This window comes from Semicossyphus pulcher, unplaced genomic scaffold (assembly GCF_022749685.1).
Source record: "Semicossyphus pulcher isolate SPU_LCO1_2020_fin unplaced genomic scaffold, fSemPul1.0.p SCAF_7, whole genome shotgun sequence".
Lineage (NCBI taxonomy): Eukaryota > Metazoa > Chordata > Actinopteri > Labriformes > Labridae > Semicossyphus > Semicossyphus pulcher.
Genome location: NW_027211748.1, coordinates 24,583,578 through 24,601,705, shown reverse-complemented (window position 1 = coordinate 24,601,705; position 18,128 = coordinate 24,583,578). Strand labels below are relative to the sequence as shown.

The 18,128-nt window shown below is 41.9% G+C and overlaps 1 protein-coding gene across 1 annotated transcript in view; it reads right to left on the bottom strand.

Annotated features, from left to right (window-relative positions):
• The window catches only part of pappa2 (pappalysin 2), a 92,028-nt gene that overhangs the window by 52,364 nt on the left and 21,536 nt on the right, over positions 1-18,128 (bottom strand). The window contains exons 6-11 of the mRNA XM_069684860.1: positions 14,133-14,272; positions 13,659-13,812; positions 11,966-12,158; positions 10,920-11,053; positions 6,871-7,053; positions 4,805-5,108 (exon numbers count right to left, since the gene is read on the bottom strand). Of these exons, the coding sequence (XP_069540961.1) occupies positions 4,805-5,108; positions 6,871-7,053; positions 10,920-11,053; positions 11,966-12,158; positions 13,659-13,812; positions 14,133-14,272 (1,108 nt within the window). The remainder of the gene's footprint in view (positions 1-4,804; positions 5,109-6,870; positions 7,054-10,919; positions 11,054-11,965; positions 12,159-13,658; positions 13,813-14,132; positions 14,273-18,128) is intronic.

Below are 18,128 nucleotides of genomic sequence, written 5' to 3'. Positions count from 1 at the left end.
TGTGTCTGCCTTCCAGGAGGATGTCTGGAAAGGTGAGCCATTATACACATATTTAAACAATATTGCTTCCCCCTCTTCTCTGTGATGGCTGGTGTTGTGTTAAAGTCTGTTTCCCCATCAGATGGTGTTTCCCTCCTGTAATAATGTTATTTCCCTTACTGCAGTACTAAACACTGGGGTTAGGGCTTAGGTTGAGATCAGGTTAAGCATGCAAAAGATGACCGGTTTGGGTTGGGTTCAAGTTAAAGCCTCTGGATGTGTGGCTATAAATAGTAAATATGCTTAAATGATATCAAATGTCTTATTAAGCAGCCAATGAGATCTGAGTGAAAATAAACCTTTATAACTATCAGAAAATCAATCAAAAAACTGCCAGCAGACACCAACACTCTGAGTTTTCCATAAGAACCCGGCAACTACCTTCTCATTTTTTTTTAAGTTAAAGTTGTAATCTCAAATATCTCATTTTCGTTCTCTTTGACGGCACCTGTGGTGATAAACGGTAATTGTTGGAGCACACTTCCCAGATATCCAGACAGTGTTGCATGTGTGACGTCCACGGTTGGCTCCGGTTGTAACTCTTGATTTTCCTGGCTGACGGTCGCTTTTCATTTTAGACTGTTTGCTTCATCTGAGCGTCGAGTTTGTTTCTTTTTCTTTGGATTTTCAGTTATTTTTCAAGTTGTATCTGTAGTCATCCATCTTTTCTTTGTTTGTTCAGCCATAGTAGATTACTGTTTACTCCGGAAAAGCAGCCGCTTAGCTCCGGCTACCCTCTCTGGCAGACAAACCACCGCTGGCTGATGGAAAACGCGTCACTAACTGGGCGCCGCTTGTGATTTTTTCCGTGAAAGTCTCGCCAGACACCCAGTCTGTGATACTGCAAAGGCTTTCATCAGTGGGCCATAGGCTCAATTACCATTGTGTTACCTCATTCGGCGATAGATAGTGACTAAACAGACATTTATTTACATGAAAATCTTCGAGATTATTACTTTAACCCTGTCATTGTCGAATATATACCATTTAACTGAATGAAGGAATTTTGTCGGCTAGTGAGCTTTAGTAAACTGCAGCTTGGCTCGAGGCCACAAAGCCCAGCAGAGGATCGTCAAAGAGACACTGATTTTAACGTGAAACTTTTGTAGTCAGTGTTTTATTTAGTTTTGTTTTATGCAAACAGATGTAAAAAACTTGTGAACACAACACTTAAGGAAACCTAAACAAAAAGAGCACCCACAAATAGGCTAGCAGCAGCTCAGCACTCTCCCAATCCTGACGTCCTGTGTCGGCCAAAGACGAGCGTCGAAGAGACAAAGGTCATTAATGTGAAACTGCTTTATGTAGCGTTTTTCCAGGTTTTGTGTAACAGGTCTGTTTGTTTTGAACAGGGTAAGACCTCTTCCAGTGTTTGGCTCTCGGTTAAAACCTTGTGAACGAGGAACACAGAAGGGTCATTTAAAAAAAACTTGGTTTGGAAAGTAAACAGACGACTGCTCAACTGAAGGTACAAGTTGTGGACTTTAAGGGGGCAGCTTTAGTTCACTCACTGGTCTGAAAATGATTTCCTTCAATGTACAACCACAGAATACCTTGTTAATAAAGATGTCTGAAGCACTTTTTTCCCCACAAATTGTAATCTCATTGAACAGTAACATTTCAATGTGAAGGGTTCTGATTAACAAAGCAGTCTCTCTGGTCCCCTTCACTCATGCCTCCCTCTCTGTGTTCCTCTCGGTGCTAACTGTGGTGCAAATTCAGCAGGAGGAAACGGCTGAGGACCAGATCCAAGCAGTCACTGGTGTTTATGGCCTCTGCTGCTCACATTTGGTTCATATTCAAAAAATGAAAAAAAAAAAGTGCCTCTGCTTTCTTTGCTTACCTCTGCAGAGCTGTTGTCTCCCTCTGTCCTCTCAGCCTTCCTCGTCCCTTTCCTCGCCCTCAGTATCTTCTGCTAACTTTCATTTCTTCTTCCTCCCTCTTCTCTCTTTAGGTTTATCTTCATCTTTTCCAATTCTCTTTGTCTCCTTGCTCCCTCCTCTTCTCATCCTTCTCTCTTCTTTTCCAAACTCATTGCTCTCAAACACCGTTTTCCCCTCGCATCAACCCCTCTCTGCCCTCCTCAGTCCCACATAGCTCAATTCCCACTGGTTCTTACATCTTTTTGCACTTAGACACAGCTTGTGTAACATAGTAGACGTGTTCCCTGAAAAATAAACTGTTTTTGAAGCGGTGTCCACCTTACATCTGCCCTGTTCTGTACAACAGCAACAACTCCTAAGATATTCAAAGTGCCAGAGCTTTAAAATCAGCCCCAAGTGCATGACAACTGTCAAATCCTGGCAGGTACTTATCGGCTTTTTGTGCAAGAGTTGGTCAACAAATCATGAGAGCGAGGAGATTTAGGGTTTGTGGCTTTACATTTGGATTCCAGTGATTATTTGGACGGGCCGCAATACAAGACAGGACACTGTACAACCGATTCAACTTAGCTCTGAAAACTTGAGCATGCTTTTGATTGAATATACGCTTGTTGAAAGAGATTTGGATCAGTAGCCGCAGCGTAGCATCGCCATGTTGGAAGCATTTGTGTTTTGTGCTGTTCAAACAGAAACAGACCCAAACACTTTGGAGAGAGACAGATAACTGTGGATTAGCAGATCTGAAGACGCACACATAGACATGGAGGTATGCTGGGGAACTTGTACTTAGTGTTGACCCTAAATAACCTTATTTTTCATCCTCGGTCTTATTTTCCTCTGAGCTGCTGATGTCTGGCATGGCAGTGTGTGTATATGTGTGTGTGTGTACCCAGCATGAGTAGTTGGCCCAGCCTTAATGTTATAAATATTCATCTACACCTGAGAGAAAGCCAGACTGGCCTCAGATGGAGTCCTGGGTATTTTACGGTGGTTTGGACAGAAAAACAACACACCTGTCAGTTCCCATTACGCCCTGTGTTTACCTCCTGCACAGCGTGGTTTATGAAACAGAATGCCTCTATAAACACATTCTGGGTAACTCTAATGCCACTTGCAAAATAGTTGTCCGTTGACCATAGCCTGTATAAAAGAAGTGGATGTAGCTGCTGTGATGTCACCTATTTGTTTTGTGGACCAGCATTTGAAGCCTGGAGTTTGGCACAGCCTGAAGAAGGCTGTTCTTGCCGCTATGCGTGGGTTTTATGCTTGTTTATATTTTAATTATTGTCCATGATTTTAAACTTTTGCACTACGAAAAAGGCAACTCAACAGAGGCTTTTACTTTTTCCAGAAGTGTCATGTTAGTTTTCACTTTTTCAATTTCTGACTTCCCACAAAATAGCAACTTTATCACACTTTTGTTTGAACTTCTGCTCATTCAAGGCCCTTTTTTTCTAGAGTTTGGCATTTTGTCTGTGGCTTTTGGAGCCAGAAGTAACCAGCAACTTGTCAATCACTAAGGCTGCATTCATACTGAAGCTGAAAGTGTCCAAATTCAGATTTTTTCCCCCTGTGTGACTCAGATCAGATTATTTCAAATCAGTGTGAACAGCAAAAAGTTGCATGATGTTGCAGTTTTTAAATTTGGAACTTGGCTACTTGAATATGTGGTACTAAATCAGAATCCAAAACGTGTGACCCGCATGCAACACGCAAATTGGAATTGGTCTACGTTGCCTTGGAAATATGCACATTTCCAGGAGTGATTCTAAAGAAGAACAACAAGAAGAAGAAGACTGCTGTTTGGGGAGATGACGCTATCCAATCAAAACTAGAAGGCCGAAGTGTGTTAGAAAATCGAATCCTCTTGTCTGTTTTGCCATCTCTGATGGAGATGTCGCTTACTTGCACAAAAGTTTGTGCACATCCAAAGTCCCAATGCCAGAGAGACATCCATGTTATAGGGAAAACGAATGTCAGTGGATGTGACGTCTTTTGTTATTGTTGTTTGCGCACTTGTGTCTTTTTTTAACTCATTTTCTGTTCACATTTATATCTTACCTTATTCTAAAATAGATATGAACAGTGACCCCACAAAACTGATATGAGCCCAAAGTCAGAATTGAGCATGCATACCTGCAGAATGAATGCAGCCTATATGGCCACACCCTAAATCATATCCTGCCTTATTGTTGCTTTACCTTGAAACTTGAACGTGATTGACAAAATGAAAATCATTCTGTATTGAGGCTTTCTTTGAATTAGCAATTTGAAGCATGAATTCATTAGCAAGATGTTTACTGAGGTAGTAAATCAGGTGAGAAGTTGGGCCATTTTCTTGTAAATTTGAGACCTTAAGACCACTCAAAATGTTCCTTATAGTTGTAATCTTGAAGATCTGAGTTTCATTCTCTTAGGCGGCACCTATGGTGATAAAAAGGAATTGCGGGAGCGGCGCTTGTGATTTTTTCAGCGAAAGTCGCCAGACACCCAGTCTGTAATACTGCAAATGCAAAGGCTTTCATCAGTGGGCCATAGTTTCAATCACCATTGTGTTACCTCATTCGGCGAAAGATAGAGACTTAACAGACAAATCTTCATTTTTTTCCAGAGCTGTATAATCAGACTTCTTTTTGCCCCCTGATGGCCATTAGAATTAAAGCAGGTTTTATGAACTTTCATATTGGCCTCACTTTTAAAACCAAAGAGTCTGCGTCCTCTTCTTTTATACAGTCTATGCTGTTGACCCATTTCATATGTCTATTCACAAACTGGAGTCACTATTATAATGTATAGGATAACCTTACAGGACTAATTGATTAAAAATGCTTTGATTGCAAAAAACACACATTAACAAACACCTGAAAACATTCATCATCTACCTGTCGGTGAATGTCTGCAGGGTCTGAGCTGTCGTGGCTTTGCTGGCGAAGGGTGGCAGCCGTTGAATCCTGTAAAGCAGAGGTTTGCAGCTGGAGCACAGCGGGCTGCCGGGTCCTGAGGACAACATGGCAGCATCGATCTCCATCTTCTCATCAAAAGTGCAGAGCTTTATCGCGGCGATGGCAGCGGTGTGAGTGTCGAGGCGCAGTGTGAGGGGCATGTCACAGAAGACATGCTGGGGTCCCAGGTTAATGCTTTTCCCTGTGTCTGTTATCAGCTCTATGTTGGCTATAGCTGGGTTTTCTGTCAGAGGGAAAAACAAAGAGCTGTTATTTATTTTTTTAACTTCAATGTCCAACCGTGTTTTTTACGTTTAACATAGTAGCAAGGGTAAGCGGCAACCTGCAGTTCCTTTCTCCTCCGTTTTGTTATTAGAAGCTAATTTACTGTTCAAGATAACTGTACGGGGGGTGATTTTTTTTTTTATAACACACCTGTTTTAATTATATTAAGCCTTAAATCATAGGGGCCGGATCACTTGATCGACAGGTGGATCCTGCTGGCTGTCTGCTAGACGTCAACACAGACACACAGACACTGAGCTTAACTTCACCTGTTTGTGTTGTTGGAGACTTTTGGGGATTTTTTCATTCAAAGTTTGGACACATAATCTCTCTCTGTGGGATTTATGGAACGTGCCGTGCAAGAAGTCTGAGCTCCAGCTTTTCGCTGAGTTAAATTATAGTGTCATTGTACTGATATATTTTTGGCATTAAGTAGCAGGTATACTGTGCTCGCTATATCTCGCTTGTTAGCTTGTTCAGTGTTTATCAAACATTTATTTAATCGTAGGCCAGTAAATAGGAGTCAGAAGTTGTTGGCTTTTCCCCGGAGAGTTTACGGTGGACCGTAGTGATGAGAAAATCGGTACTTGTCGTTCACTCGCCTCTATCTCACCGGGCGAGCGAGCGGAGAGTCCGCTACTTCTTTAGTCTGATAAAATAAACACCTGCAGTCAGTCACTGTCACAAACAGAATCTCCTCTGTGGGAAACACGAAGTTAAACTAGCTCATTCACGAGTTAAAGGATCAACCACAGACACAGACTGTTTAGCTCTGATACTGTAACCAGTCTTTTCTGCAGCACCACCCTCTCATCCAAATTTGGTCACTTCAGGCTCCAGTAGACCAACATGGCAGCGGCCATTTTTCGGCTTCATTTACGCAGTCGAGGACCCATTGGGTGACGTCACGGTGGCTACGTCCATTATTCATACAGTCTATGAGCAAGGGTTATGTCTGGTGGTCATTCATGTATTTATAGACAAAGGTATGTGTTGACTGGTTTGACCGAGCATTCTCCTTGTGTTTGAATATCCGTACAATGAGCTATTTCTTCCAAGTCATTGTGGTTAGCTGTAAAAAGGTCAATTTGCTGAATAAAGTTGTAATCTACTAATTTTTGCAAGCTCATGTTTTGAGGCTATGGCTGCACAAGCGAATCCCAAACCAACTGACGCCTATTAAGTTCGGTCTACCACTGAAAGTTTTTAAATTTCAGGACTTTGGGGCATCGGTTACATCAAATTCTGCAAGTATTTTCAACGAAAGCGAAGCTTGAGGATACAGGGAATTTTCATCATTTGCTGTCTATGCTTTGCTAAGTAACCCTAACTGCACAAGCATTCTAACATATGACCCATGTTGGAACATATTCTATTCTTTTCTAACATGCAAACAACTGTATCACTTCTACTTCAGTGAATATAAAAATTAGTACCACATTTTTTAATCAGACATTTATTTTATGCACACAGAATTGCAACTGGCCACACACTTGTGAAGTGAAGTGAGCTTAGTCGAACCCATAGCGGACTGATGTTTCTGCTCAGATTCTCTCTAGTGGTTGCTCCATCTTTTCAGATATGTTTCCTGCCAGCTCTGCGTATAACTCTGCTACTCTTTCTAGAACCGACAGTATTTCCAGTTGTACTTTCTAATCAGCTTTCGTCTATATCCGACAAACCAAACTGATGCAATAAAGCTGCTGTGCAGTGAAACCTACTCGAAGAGATGTACGTGACCCAGAGGGTGAGCGTGTGTGGTACAATCGGGTGGAGGAACCTCAGTGTGAGGGTGCAGCCCTCCGTGTCGGGACATGGTGACGTCACATTGGTGTCATAAAGGCTGAGCTCGGGACTCCAGGCCTGCAGGCTGGGTTCACAGGGCTGCTCCACGTCAGGCGGACCTGGGGTTCAATCACATCACACAGACACACTCGCTTATATTCACGTAGGCTCAAAGCAAACTGTTCCTACAATACAGCTTAAAGTCTATGTTGGTGTTGTCCTACCTTTTCCTCAACGTCTTTGCCCACTTCACTTTAGAAGTGACGGATTTAACAAATTTCCCAGTATTACTTTTAACAACTTCCAGCAAACACTCTTATTATTAACAACAGAGAGCAGCATTTTCCAGTAGAGGAAGTTACGAGTCATCCCCTCCTTACATAAAACATGGCCCACATTCAAAAACACAGTAGTAACTCCATTACACCAGACAAAATGAGTTGTTAATTGTTACAGTGTAAGTGATTAGCACAATGGAATACCATTACGGTAGTGTTATTATCAGCTGTGTCCCAGGTAAAAGTAGGAAAAATCAGGATGTTAATGAGGTGTTACATATTTCACACCCGCTAGGATGACGTCCAGATCGGCCTAAGTGGGCAAATAAATGAAGCAGAACTGTGAACTGTGATTTCCGAAGGCTGTTTCTATTTCTTAGCTTCCTCATTTTAACGACTACTGAAGCACCAGACGTATGAATACAGATCTCAGATCTTGGTCTCAATGTTTTTAAACTTCACTTATAACGAGCTGGAGGAATATCAAATATGAAGTACGTCTGATGCTGACTTCCTTTGTGGAGCAGGTGGGAGGTATTTGGGAGATGCTTATAGAAGCAGCTTATGGGACATACGGTAAGATCAGAGGCAGGATGTGGCACCACAAAACACAAGCAGTAAAGGAAACAAAGGATAAAGGATTTAGAAACGTCACTTTGTTGGGGCAGTTAAAACAAATGTCCATGAAAAACACACATTCAGGTAAATTCACCCGATTCTGCAGCTCAGTGCAGCTCCACAGACGGCCTTAGACTGTTTTAGTTTTTCCTGCCCACAACTCACATGTGTCAGGTCACACATTGCAACATGATACAGTGATAATATGTTAATATTAAAATTTTAGTTCCAGTACCTCTAAGTGGGAAAAAGAGGGATTAGTGCAGCCAAAGGGTAAAGTCAAACGTGTTATTGCAGGGATGTGACCAGGGGATTTTTGTATCTTGGCAGATGTGAAATCAGTTTGCTGGTTTGAAGTCCATTAGTCTCCGTTCACACTGCAAGCCTTAGTGCTCAGATCCTCAGATTTTTTTTCCTTCGGCTGTTAAAATGTGTCCAGTGGTCACTGTCCTGAACTGACCTGCATGCACAACAGATCGCTACGCGCAGCACGCTGTCGTATGTACTAAACATGGGTGCCGTGGAAGTCAGCGTTTATGGTTTTATGTATAAACTGATGTGCCGTCACCACAAAAAAAAACTGATTTTGGCCACATTTGCCCGCTGTCTGAACGTAGCCTTAGCAGCTCAAGCTCAAAAAGTTATTTGCAACTGAATGAGGCTGAGACTGCAAGTGACAATGTTTGCCACCAGGAGCAGATATTGTATTTGCTTGTTTGCACAGTATTAATATGAACAGAAGGCAAATATTTATCAATTTAAATCAACACTTGTGTAAACATGTTAAGCTTTTCAATTGGTACAATATATGAATCATTGTTTTGCCAGAGTTTTGATACTTTAAGATGAGCTGCATTTCAATACTTTCATGCCACACAAGAGAATAATCCTAAAGATGTATCTAACCACTGTGTTACCAGCATGACGCTGTTTATATCAACTGTGCTAGACATCTTTTTACATTATTGTACATCTTATCTACAAAAATATGTGGAGAAGCAAATTTCTCAATATAGAAATAAGTTAAAACTTCTGTTAACAATTTTTTTTAGGGAAACAATAATGAACAAACAGCATACACAAACATCTTGTGTAGCTACGTGTAGACGTAAAGCAAATATGAACTTCTGCATTGTCATTAGTGTTGTGAAGTCTACAAACGATCCGATTCTTTTGAACGGCTCTTTGGTGCCAACGACAGGAACCGAGCCGTAGGTGACAACCGTCCAAATTTCGCTGCCTGCCCTCGATCCACTCCCCTTTATGCCAAATTACCACAGGCAGCTTTTTTCAACTGCAACTCCGCTATACGAGGTCACGTGCAGCGGAATCATGTCACCACAACGTAGTGCCGACGGTGAACAACATTATAACTGTCCGCCACGTTTGTTGTTTTTTTGTTGGCATCTCTGTGGTCATGTTTCATAAATTATTGGCATAAATTGACAAAAAAAAAAAGAAGAACAATGAGACGGCTCTCGGGAAGAAACCTAGCCATAAGATCCGGCTCCCATCAAAGAGCTGTAAGTCCCAACACTTGTTATATAAGTTTTATGTCATTATGTCCGGATGTTTTCTCAGTCAGTGTGTTTTCATGCTCCTACAAATATCTGTTTATCTCATATCTTTACATATTTGAAGTTAAGTTTAAACGTCGGTTTTCTGCAAACTAACTTCTTTCCATTCTCATTTTTAGCTTTTATGTTTGACATGTTTGATGGTTTTGCTTCCTCTTTACTACCAGTCCCTCATTTTGAATTACAAACCACCTGATGCTTCATGCAGCACCGAACTCAACAGGAGCGCAGGATCCTGCTTTCTCTACTCAAGCTCAATCCAGTCAGGTCTGTGGCACGGGGCAACATTTAGGGGAAATGTAAAATGTAAAAGACAGTTTTGCAAACCACTCCGGCCAAGTGTGTTGTGCCGTTAAACTCTTGTTTTGTGTTGTCAGGCATGACATCCGCATTGAATTTGTCCAATTTCCCCTCTTCCTTTCCCCCCGCTGAAGGCGATATTGCCCATCTCCGCTGGCTGACAAAGCGCCCCCTCGCATCATCGTCTTTAGAAGTGGGAACGAGTGAAAAGGGAGCCAGGGGAGCCAGCAGACTGGCTGTCTCCTAAGCTGTATGCATACCACTGTTTAGAGTAAGACTGTAATTGACTCTTTATCATCATAATGATCCCGCAGCGAAAGAGAGGGAGCTGTAATCCCCCCTGTTCCTCCTCGCCGCTTGTTTTCGAAGCATAAATTCCAGCAGAGGATTTCCACATATTTGGGTAGAGTTTCCACGGAAGAGAAGGAAAGTGTTACTGTGTTCCTTTGGTGTTGGGTTCACAGTGTCTCTTTATCTTTTTCTGACTATAATTCTTCCGTCTTTCTTTCTCTTAGCTTTAATGTTTGCTTCCTTGAGTTGCTTTTTTCTTTCTTGTTTGTTTCCCCAGACATGTCAGAGGAAACCGGGCTTCTCCAGAAATTATGATTGGAATAACAAGGTCCATGTGCTTACATGAAGTGTAATGTTTCAAAGAACAGTTCTACAGGATTACAAGATACAATTCTTTTGGCTGTTTTGTTTATGACGGAGTTTCAATGTTTGAACAGCACCCAAACATTACCCAGAGCAGACGTTTTGCCTAATAATCCTACCTCTCGCTTTGGCTACACCGAGACAGAGAGTGGTCTGTAGCTGAAGGCAATTATCATTTAATGATTTTCTACTTTTTCCTCTTCCAGGAGCCATTAGCCTTGCACGCACCTGAAATTTACAGGGAAGAGACGAGTGTGTGTGTGTGTGTGTGTGTGTGTGTGTGTGTTTGGTGGGAAGGAGGGTGATTTTCTCTGTGGTAACAGGAGACAGAAGTAGAACTCAAGGACACAAACTAAAAACCTGGAAACGGCAACATTCCCCACTGTCAGTAATTAGTGTATCAGGAGAAAAATAAATCATAATGACAATATTAAAAAAAACACCTATTTAAATCAGTAAAAACTGTAATGCTGAAAATCAAACTCAAATTTAGTTGCAGCCTTACATGCAGTAGGTAAAAGGCTATACTAAACATTCATCTATTTTCTGTTGACTGACCGACTGCCTCCTCAGGTGTCCAGTAGCCTGACGTGTCACAGATGCGCGGTGAGGTGGCCTCATGGGCGTACTGGTGGAAAACACCGTCTTTCTCACAGTCTCCACAGTCGATACCAGATACATGGACGGAGGAGCTGGGACTGAAAAAGGAAAGGGAAGAGCTGATCATGAAACATCACCTCTCTCTTTAAAGACCAGATCAACAGTAATAATGACAATAATAACTTGCTTTGTTTTTTACTTTACATGGACAAAGCGAGAAGCTATGGTGAACAAGAACAGCGCAGAAAGAGGATGTGGAGGTAAAAAAAAATGTTTTGGATAAATCTGTGTAGGATTATTGTTCAGGTCATTTTCTCTTAGTGAGGAGATATGACGTGACCACATTATTTATTGAAAAAAGTTTGTGACATTGGTCATCATGCACAAGACGTTAACAACACCGATGGAAAGGTTACTGGAGGATAGAACCAGGCTTTCACTCTGTTGATGGTTCATGTTAGCAGCCTGATTATATGTTCAGTAACCAGACATTACATTATTGTCTATCGTGGTTTTTTTAATGCATCACGATTCATATAGCAAAGTTCTTTAATAAGAAAAATGTATTAACAAAACAGGGGACAGCTCTCTGTTAAGAAATCTCAAACTTTTCAGATCAACGAGGAGCCACTGAACGCACCATTGGCTCATCAGGCTAGGGCCAATCCTGGCTTGTGTCATTGAGAAAATCAGTACATACGTTGGGACTTGGACTTTCACTATACTGAAGAGGCAATACATGCAACATGTTGCTGGCACTGTTGTCACTCACAGCAAGTGCAATTGTGTGCTCATCATGCAGTGCATGAGTTTAAAACAAATCCCCCATCTCGCTCATCAGAAAAAAAGTCCCTCTTTCACTGAAGCAATCATAGGACTTAGTGAACATAACACTAGTATACATTTTCAGTCCATAGTTGGGGGCAACAACACACAACACTAAATTTGGTGTATTCCTTGAAGAGGTAATAAATAAATTAGAGTATGATCCAATGCGATCGTACCTCTGATGAAGTGGTCCCCGTATAGGTGGCAGCCAATAGACAGAGACAGAATCTGGACTCTGGTCTGTGACTATGGGGGCCAGAGGGATGGGGGCAGGTCTCTGGTCCATCAGCCACTTCTGGTAGACCAAGTCAAGATAACAGTGCATCCGGGCCACTTGGTTGGGAGTGAAATGGTTGGTACAGTTGTCGTCTGATGTAGTGCAATAGAAAGGAAAAGCATTAATCAGATTCAAACAATTTAAGAAGTAATAATAAAGGCAACAGATGAGAGGAGGTGAGAAAACACCCTGTGAATGTAACAGCAATATCCTTGAGGAACCTTTCAGATTGTGTGGAACCTTATCTGAATATACCAGGCAACAATCAGCTATAATAGTTTCAGAGATATTTTACACACGACTTAAACAAACGTATCATTCTGCTCTAACGATATAGTGACGCATGAAAAGGATTAAAGTGCTGGGTGCAAAAACTATCATATGTGTAAATAGGGTTTAAATAATCATCTTAACCTAGTTTGACAATCAGTATTTTTTTTATATCCTCATACATACTTATAGACTATAATTGGGATTATGTCATTACTATATTTTGTTCATGGGATGCACACAGCAACAAAAAGCTGAAATTAACAAATTAAGGGGGGAATTCACCAAGAATGAATTGTGGCCGCTTATAGCACCTGTTATCTGCCACGTCTCAAGGTCTGATTCACAAAGCAAATTGCACTGATGATTTTCAAGTGCAAACACGCCCAGAAAGTTTCGCAGATCCGTGCAGTTTGCTCTTGTTTTGCGTCTGATTGTGGAGAGAAGCTGTCTGCACCTCCACTCTCTGCTGCGCGGTGCTGCGCTCTCAGGCATCAGTTGAGCTCCACACTGATGGATCTCAACTCCATGCACAGATCGATGATGAGCAGGGAGAGGAGGGGGCGGCTCTTTAACGGTCCAGACTCGACAGACTAGACTGTAAGGCAGCTTCACTTTTGTTAGCGAGCGCACAACAGCAGTTACCACCAGCGCTCTGCAGACGGTAATATTTTCACTCTAACTGCGCAGTGCTGTTAGCGCTGGTGCTTGTGAATTAGGTCCTTTTTGCCTCCAGGCTCATTTGCATAGACAGGGGCCATATTTTCCCCGAATGTTTGCATAATGACTCAAACTCATAAACGGCACCGGAGCACGGAGACGCTGTTTGCTCTGCAGCGCACTTTGAGGTGCATTCAACCCTCTGCGTGTGCTTGGAGAATGAGGCGGAGTCTTTTTGTGTCAGTTGCACAGGTTTAGTGGACGCAAAAGCCGCACAATCCTTTAGTGAATTCCCCCTTAAGTAAGTAATGTAAGCTATTTGTATAAATTATATGAATGAAATGTTGTGTTTCCAAGTATTACAAATGACAGGAAAAAGCCTCACATCTGTCCCTTTTTAGAATGAACAAATGATGTGGATTAAAGACTAATAACAGGCTGTAACCAAGAGGCATGTGCTTGTATTCCCACTCCATTGTGTCTTAACTGAAACAGGCCTGTGTCTAATAAAGTGGTAGGATGTTACAGGGTCCTCTACCATCACTATGCTAATTTCGTACACCACAATGCCATGAAATTAACTTCTGTTCTGTGTGCCATTAGTTCTTTTCAGGATCCTGTTTACTACAAGCCAGGAAAGTAAAGAAGGTGTGCTCCTGTACCTGTGTAACTCATGTAATTGCTGTAAGGTGTGTCCTGGTACGTTATGACTCCACAGGTATCGTTGACGGCCCCGGGGTCGTGGCAGGCTTTGGATTTGGGTGTGGGTGCAGTGTCGGCACACAGATCTCCTGTCTCCATAGATGGGGTGGTCTCCTGCAAGAGCACGTGACAGAAATTCTAAGAAATTATCACAGAGGAGTGAAAAACTCAAAGCAGGTAGGCAGTTCCACATTTTATAGATAGCAGAGGAAGAAGTACAAAGACAGCACCTTTAATTTTTTTGCCATTTTTTGTACATACATTATTCCAAGTTTCCAAAATATGCAAGCCCTGATATAATGACTGACACTTCATTTCATAAAGTTATCTTTTGGTTAAGGTGCTATTTATGTTACAGAACAAAAAAACATTCAGAAGAGTGAATACAGAACAGTCTTCCAACCTTGTGGAACAAAAATCACGTTAAGTCCTACCTGACATGGATCATCACAGGAGTCCCGCTCGCTCACCCCCTTGAACACATGGTACAGTCCCAAGATGTGGCCCATCTCATGGATCATGGTGTTGTGGTGACCCATGGTCCCGAAATAGGACGGGTTCAGCACCATCCCACCTGAAGACAAAACATCAAGTTCACATTGTAAATTTATTTAAAATTAGAAAAAAAAGGTTTGGGAGTAAAATAAAAGGCAGTGACGCCAAAAAGTGTGCAGTCTGCCGGAAACAGTAGAAGAAGAAAACTTTGCGACTAACTTGTAGACTTATTTCTTAATTGTACATAAATTCTGAATTTATGTAGGATGTACAGGTCAAATGAGAATGAATTAATAGGGTTGGTATACCAAGGAATTGTACATATTCATTGCTCTTTCAAAGTAATCTTGCCTGCTCATCTAGCCGATCAATAACTTCAATAGGGAACTGAAATCGAAGCCAAAACGCTGAGATCACATCGTTTAACATGGATTCCTTGGTTGTGAGCATGTATTTACATAGCAGTTAAAGGCTTTCTTCTCTTCACTGACCCGCAGCAGCGGGGAAAAATAGACTTGATGCTTAAAAAACGAACGGAGCAGCAGAAAATGACTTGCCAATTACGCCCGCCTCCCGCGCAGCACACACGGCTGGTGGAGATTGCAGCATTGAATAACATTGCAGCGGTTCTGTCCCTGCATGTCAAAATTACACTTCAAATACACTGTGTAGATTCCCCTTAAGGCTGGACGAAGGAGGAAAGATAACCCAATACATACTGTAGATCTTTATTTAACATGACTGAGAGAAAACACAACATGAAGAAAAAACAGCTAAAGCAAACAGGGTGGAAGCAAGTGGAGAGAGGAAGGTTAACTGATTGCCACCAGCTTATATGGCCAGCAGCAAGACCCGACTCAACGCACCAGGCTCCTGGATGGGGAGGCCTGCTCCCAGAGGGTCATCTCAATAACCCATGTAAGATTTTTATAACCAAAAACGGATCAAAAAACTGTGGTACCACTGTAAACGTCCAGATTCTAAACTACATGCTTTGTATCTTCAGCTGCAGTTTCAGCCTCCACCACAGCAAGCTGGCTTTTTGCAAAAGAGAAACAGACCACTGCAGTAAAACAACAAGGAAATGTGACATTAAAACCAATTAGGAATGAAGTAAAACTTAAGTACTTGAAACCAAACACAGAAAAAGGATACGGTGATGTGGCTTCGGGTGGATTTGGGCCAATTTTGCCTCCTTTGAATATAAAAGAATGCTCAGCAGAAACCCTGTGTTTTTCCTCATGTCCCGAACAATTTACACCACTGCTGTTGTGGTGGAAGAAGAAGTAGTTTCAAGGCCTCGTAGGGCAATCATGTCACTGAAAACGCCCTAAAAGAAACGCAATCCTAATAGATAACTACAATACTGTCTAATGTGTTAAGGTCAGAGGTCATTCATTCATAAAAAGCCTCGTCATGACTTTGTGGTGGTGATAACGTCCTTGCTGTGAGGACCATGTTTAATCACATGCCTAAGGCCCAATCCCAATCTCCACACTCACAGACTCACGGACTTTGAGTCGCGTTCCCGGTAAGTGCATGAGTGCCTAGTGCTGTCCCACTGTCAGATCACAGAGTGTGTGAGGGCTCTGATGCGGACTTTTCAACGCCAAATTACAGACTGTGGGATTTACCCAGTTCACCCGGTTCATAGCAAACTTGGTGACGTATACAAACGTGATTGTCCAGCCCCCCACTAAATGTAAACAAATGTATATATATTGAAGTAGTTCAATAAAGTTTGACCAAAAAATAATAATAAATGTAAATAATTCCAGCATGGACAGTGACAGGAACCGCAAATACCGCAAATACGTTTATCTGTAAGTGACAACAATTAAATATTCGCAAATGATTAACATCGATGCCTTTCTGACTTTTGATAGTTTGTTAAATAAAGCTTAGCTGATCTTAAAATAAACACTGTAAGACACAAATACATGCTGCAGGTCTGCTTTTTTACTTATTAAATTTAATGGCCCATCTGGTTTCGAGGCAACGTGTGATGCCATGATAGTGCGTCCCATTCGTCATTTTTATGCAGTTCTCAGACCCTCACAGACTCACGCACTGGACGCCTGACGCCATTAAAGTCTGTGAGTGTTCAGTGCTTAGGCTTTCGGGTGGAGATTGGGATTGGGCCAAAGTCTGCCCCGCGCTGACGAGGTTACAGGTTGTTTTGTTCCTTTTAGCTCTGTTGTAAATTAATAAGCAGGATTTCCCAACAGATCTTAATGAAATTTGGTAGAAAGTTAGTACATGCACCGTGAACATCGAGGGACTTGTTTTTTGGCGTGGATCTGAACACAGTGTTCCATTTTAATTATTTCTTAATAAGGAAAGATGAGGCTTTTTTGTACATCTTTGCTGATGTACTTACTTCAGTCAAAGAAGAATGCTGTTAGTATTTCAATGCAGATTCAGATGTTGATTAAAAAGTACTAGATTTGTTGTACTATGAAAAAAATAAAATAAAATTACTAATCTTTAACAAAGTATTCCAAAAATTGTGATTTTTTTTCTCTCCAAGTAGCCTTGAGTAGAGATGCATGTCTTCTGCAGCATGCTTATAGTCAAAGAATCAGTAACAGACATGATAGTTATTGGTTTTCTAATTAGAAACAGAGTGTTTAGTGGTGAAGACACTGAACAATGAAGACATTAAATACAAACACACTAAACAACAAGGCCTCCGGAGACGACTTGTCATCCACTAACTTGTTTTTAAATGGACGCAGATGCTGAGCAACTGAAACAAATGTCACGAGGGAGACATTCAGTGGAGAACTAAAGTCAACACTGTAATTTACAAACATATCATCTACTCAGACGATATAACTGGTAGCATCAAAGTTCAGTTCCCCGTTTGGGTAAGTAAATAGCTATCTAAAGCTCGTAAAACAAAACGATAATATATTATATCATATAGTTATCACTTATTTTTGTCACTGAAGAATCAACCAGCAGAGATGTTATGACTTAAAGCTGGAGTACATCCCTCTGCTGGGCAAAATACAAAACGTGGAAATAGTGAAAAGGGGAAGTCTGACTTCAACATCTGACACAGGGAGCTGTTGGGTTTGCACAGCCCTCACTCCTCCTCTGGTGGTCATCATCTTTAGCTCAGGAGCTCAGGAGCTCAGGAACCGGCTCAGGAACCAGAGGATGGATGGCTCTAGTCCCAGTACTGACCAACCATGGAATTGGGGCTGGTAGCTGGAGAGGTGCCAGCTCCTTTCCTGTGCACTGTCGAGGTGTGTGTTAAAAGTAGGGAAAGTTGGAAGATATAACATTAAGATGCATCTTAGCATCAATTTGTCAAGCCGCTGACTTATTTGTATTCATCTGCTAAATGCTCTTGCAAACATCCATCCATCTATTCTCTCCATTTATCCAGGGCCGGGTCACAGTGTTTTCAACGTTTTCCAGCTCCTCCTGAGGGATTCTGAAGCGTTCCCCGGCCAGACGAGACGTATAATCTTCCAGCGAGCTCTGAGTCTTCCCCAGAGTCTCCTTCAAGTTGGACATGCCCGGAAAACTTCCAAAGAGAGTCACCTGGGAGGCATCCTGAACCACCTCAACTGGCTCGATGCGAAGGAGTAGCGGCTCTACTCCGAGCTCCCTCCGGATGTCCAAGCTCCTTACCCTATCTCTAAGGCTGGCACCCTTCAGAGGAAACTCACATCGGCCACTGCAATGTCATTCTTTCGGTCAGTACCCAAAGCTCATGGACATAGGTGAGGGTTGGAACGTAGATCTACTGGTAAATCAAAGGTCTTGCAAACATTAACTTTCTTTGCTCTGTTTATGCTGTGGGAGAATTTCAGCACGTTTCCATGTTAATATTTTGAACATAAAGTCTTTGGGAGCGAGTCGAGAAACTGTGCCTGTGTTTTACCTGTAAGGATACAGCTAACAATGAATTTAAATTGCTC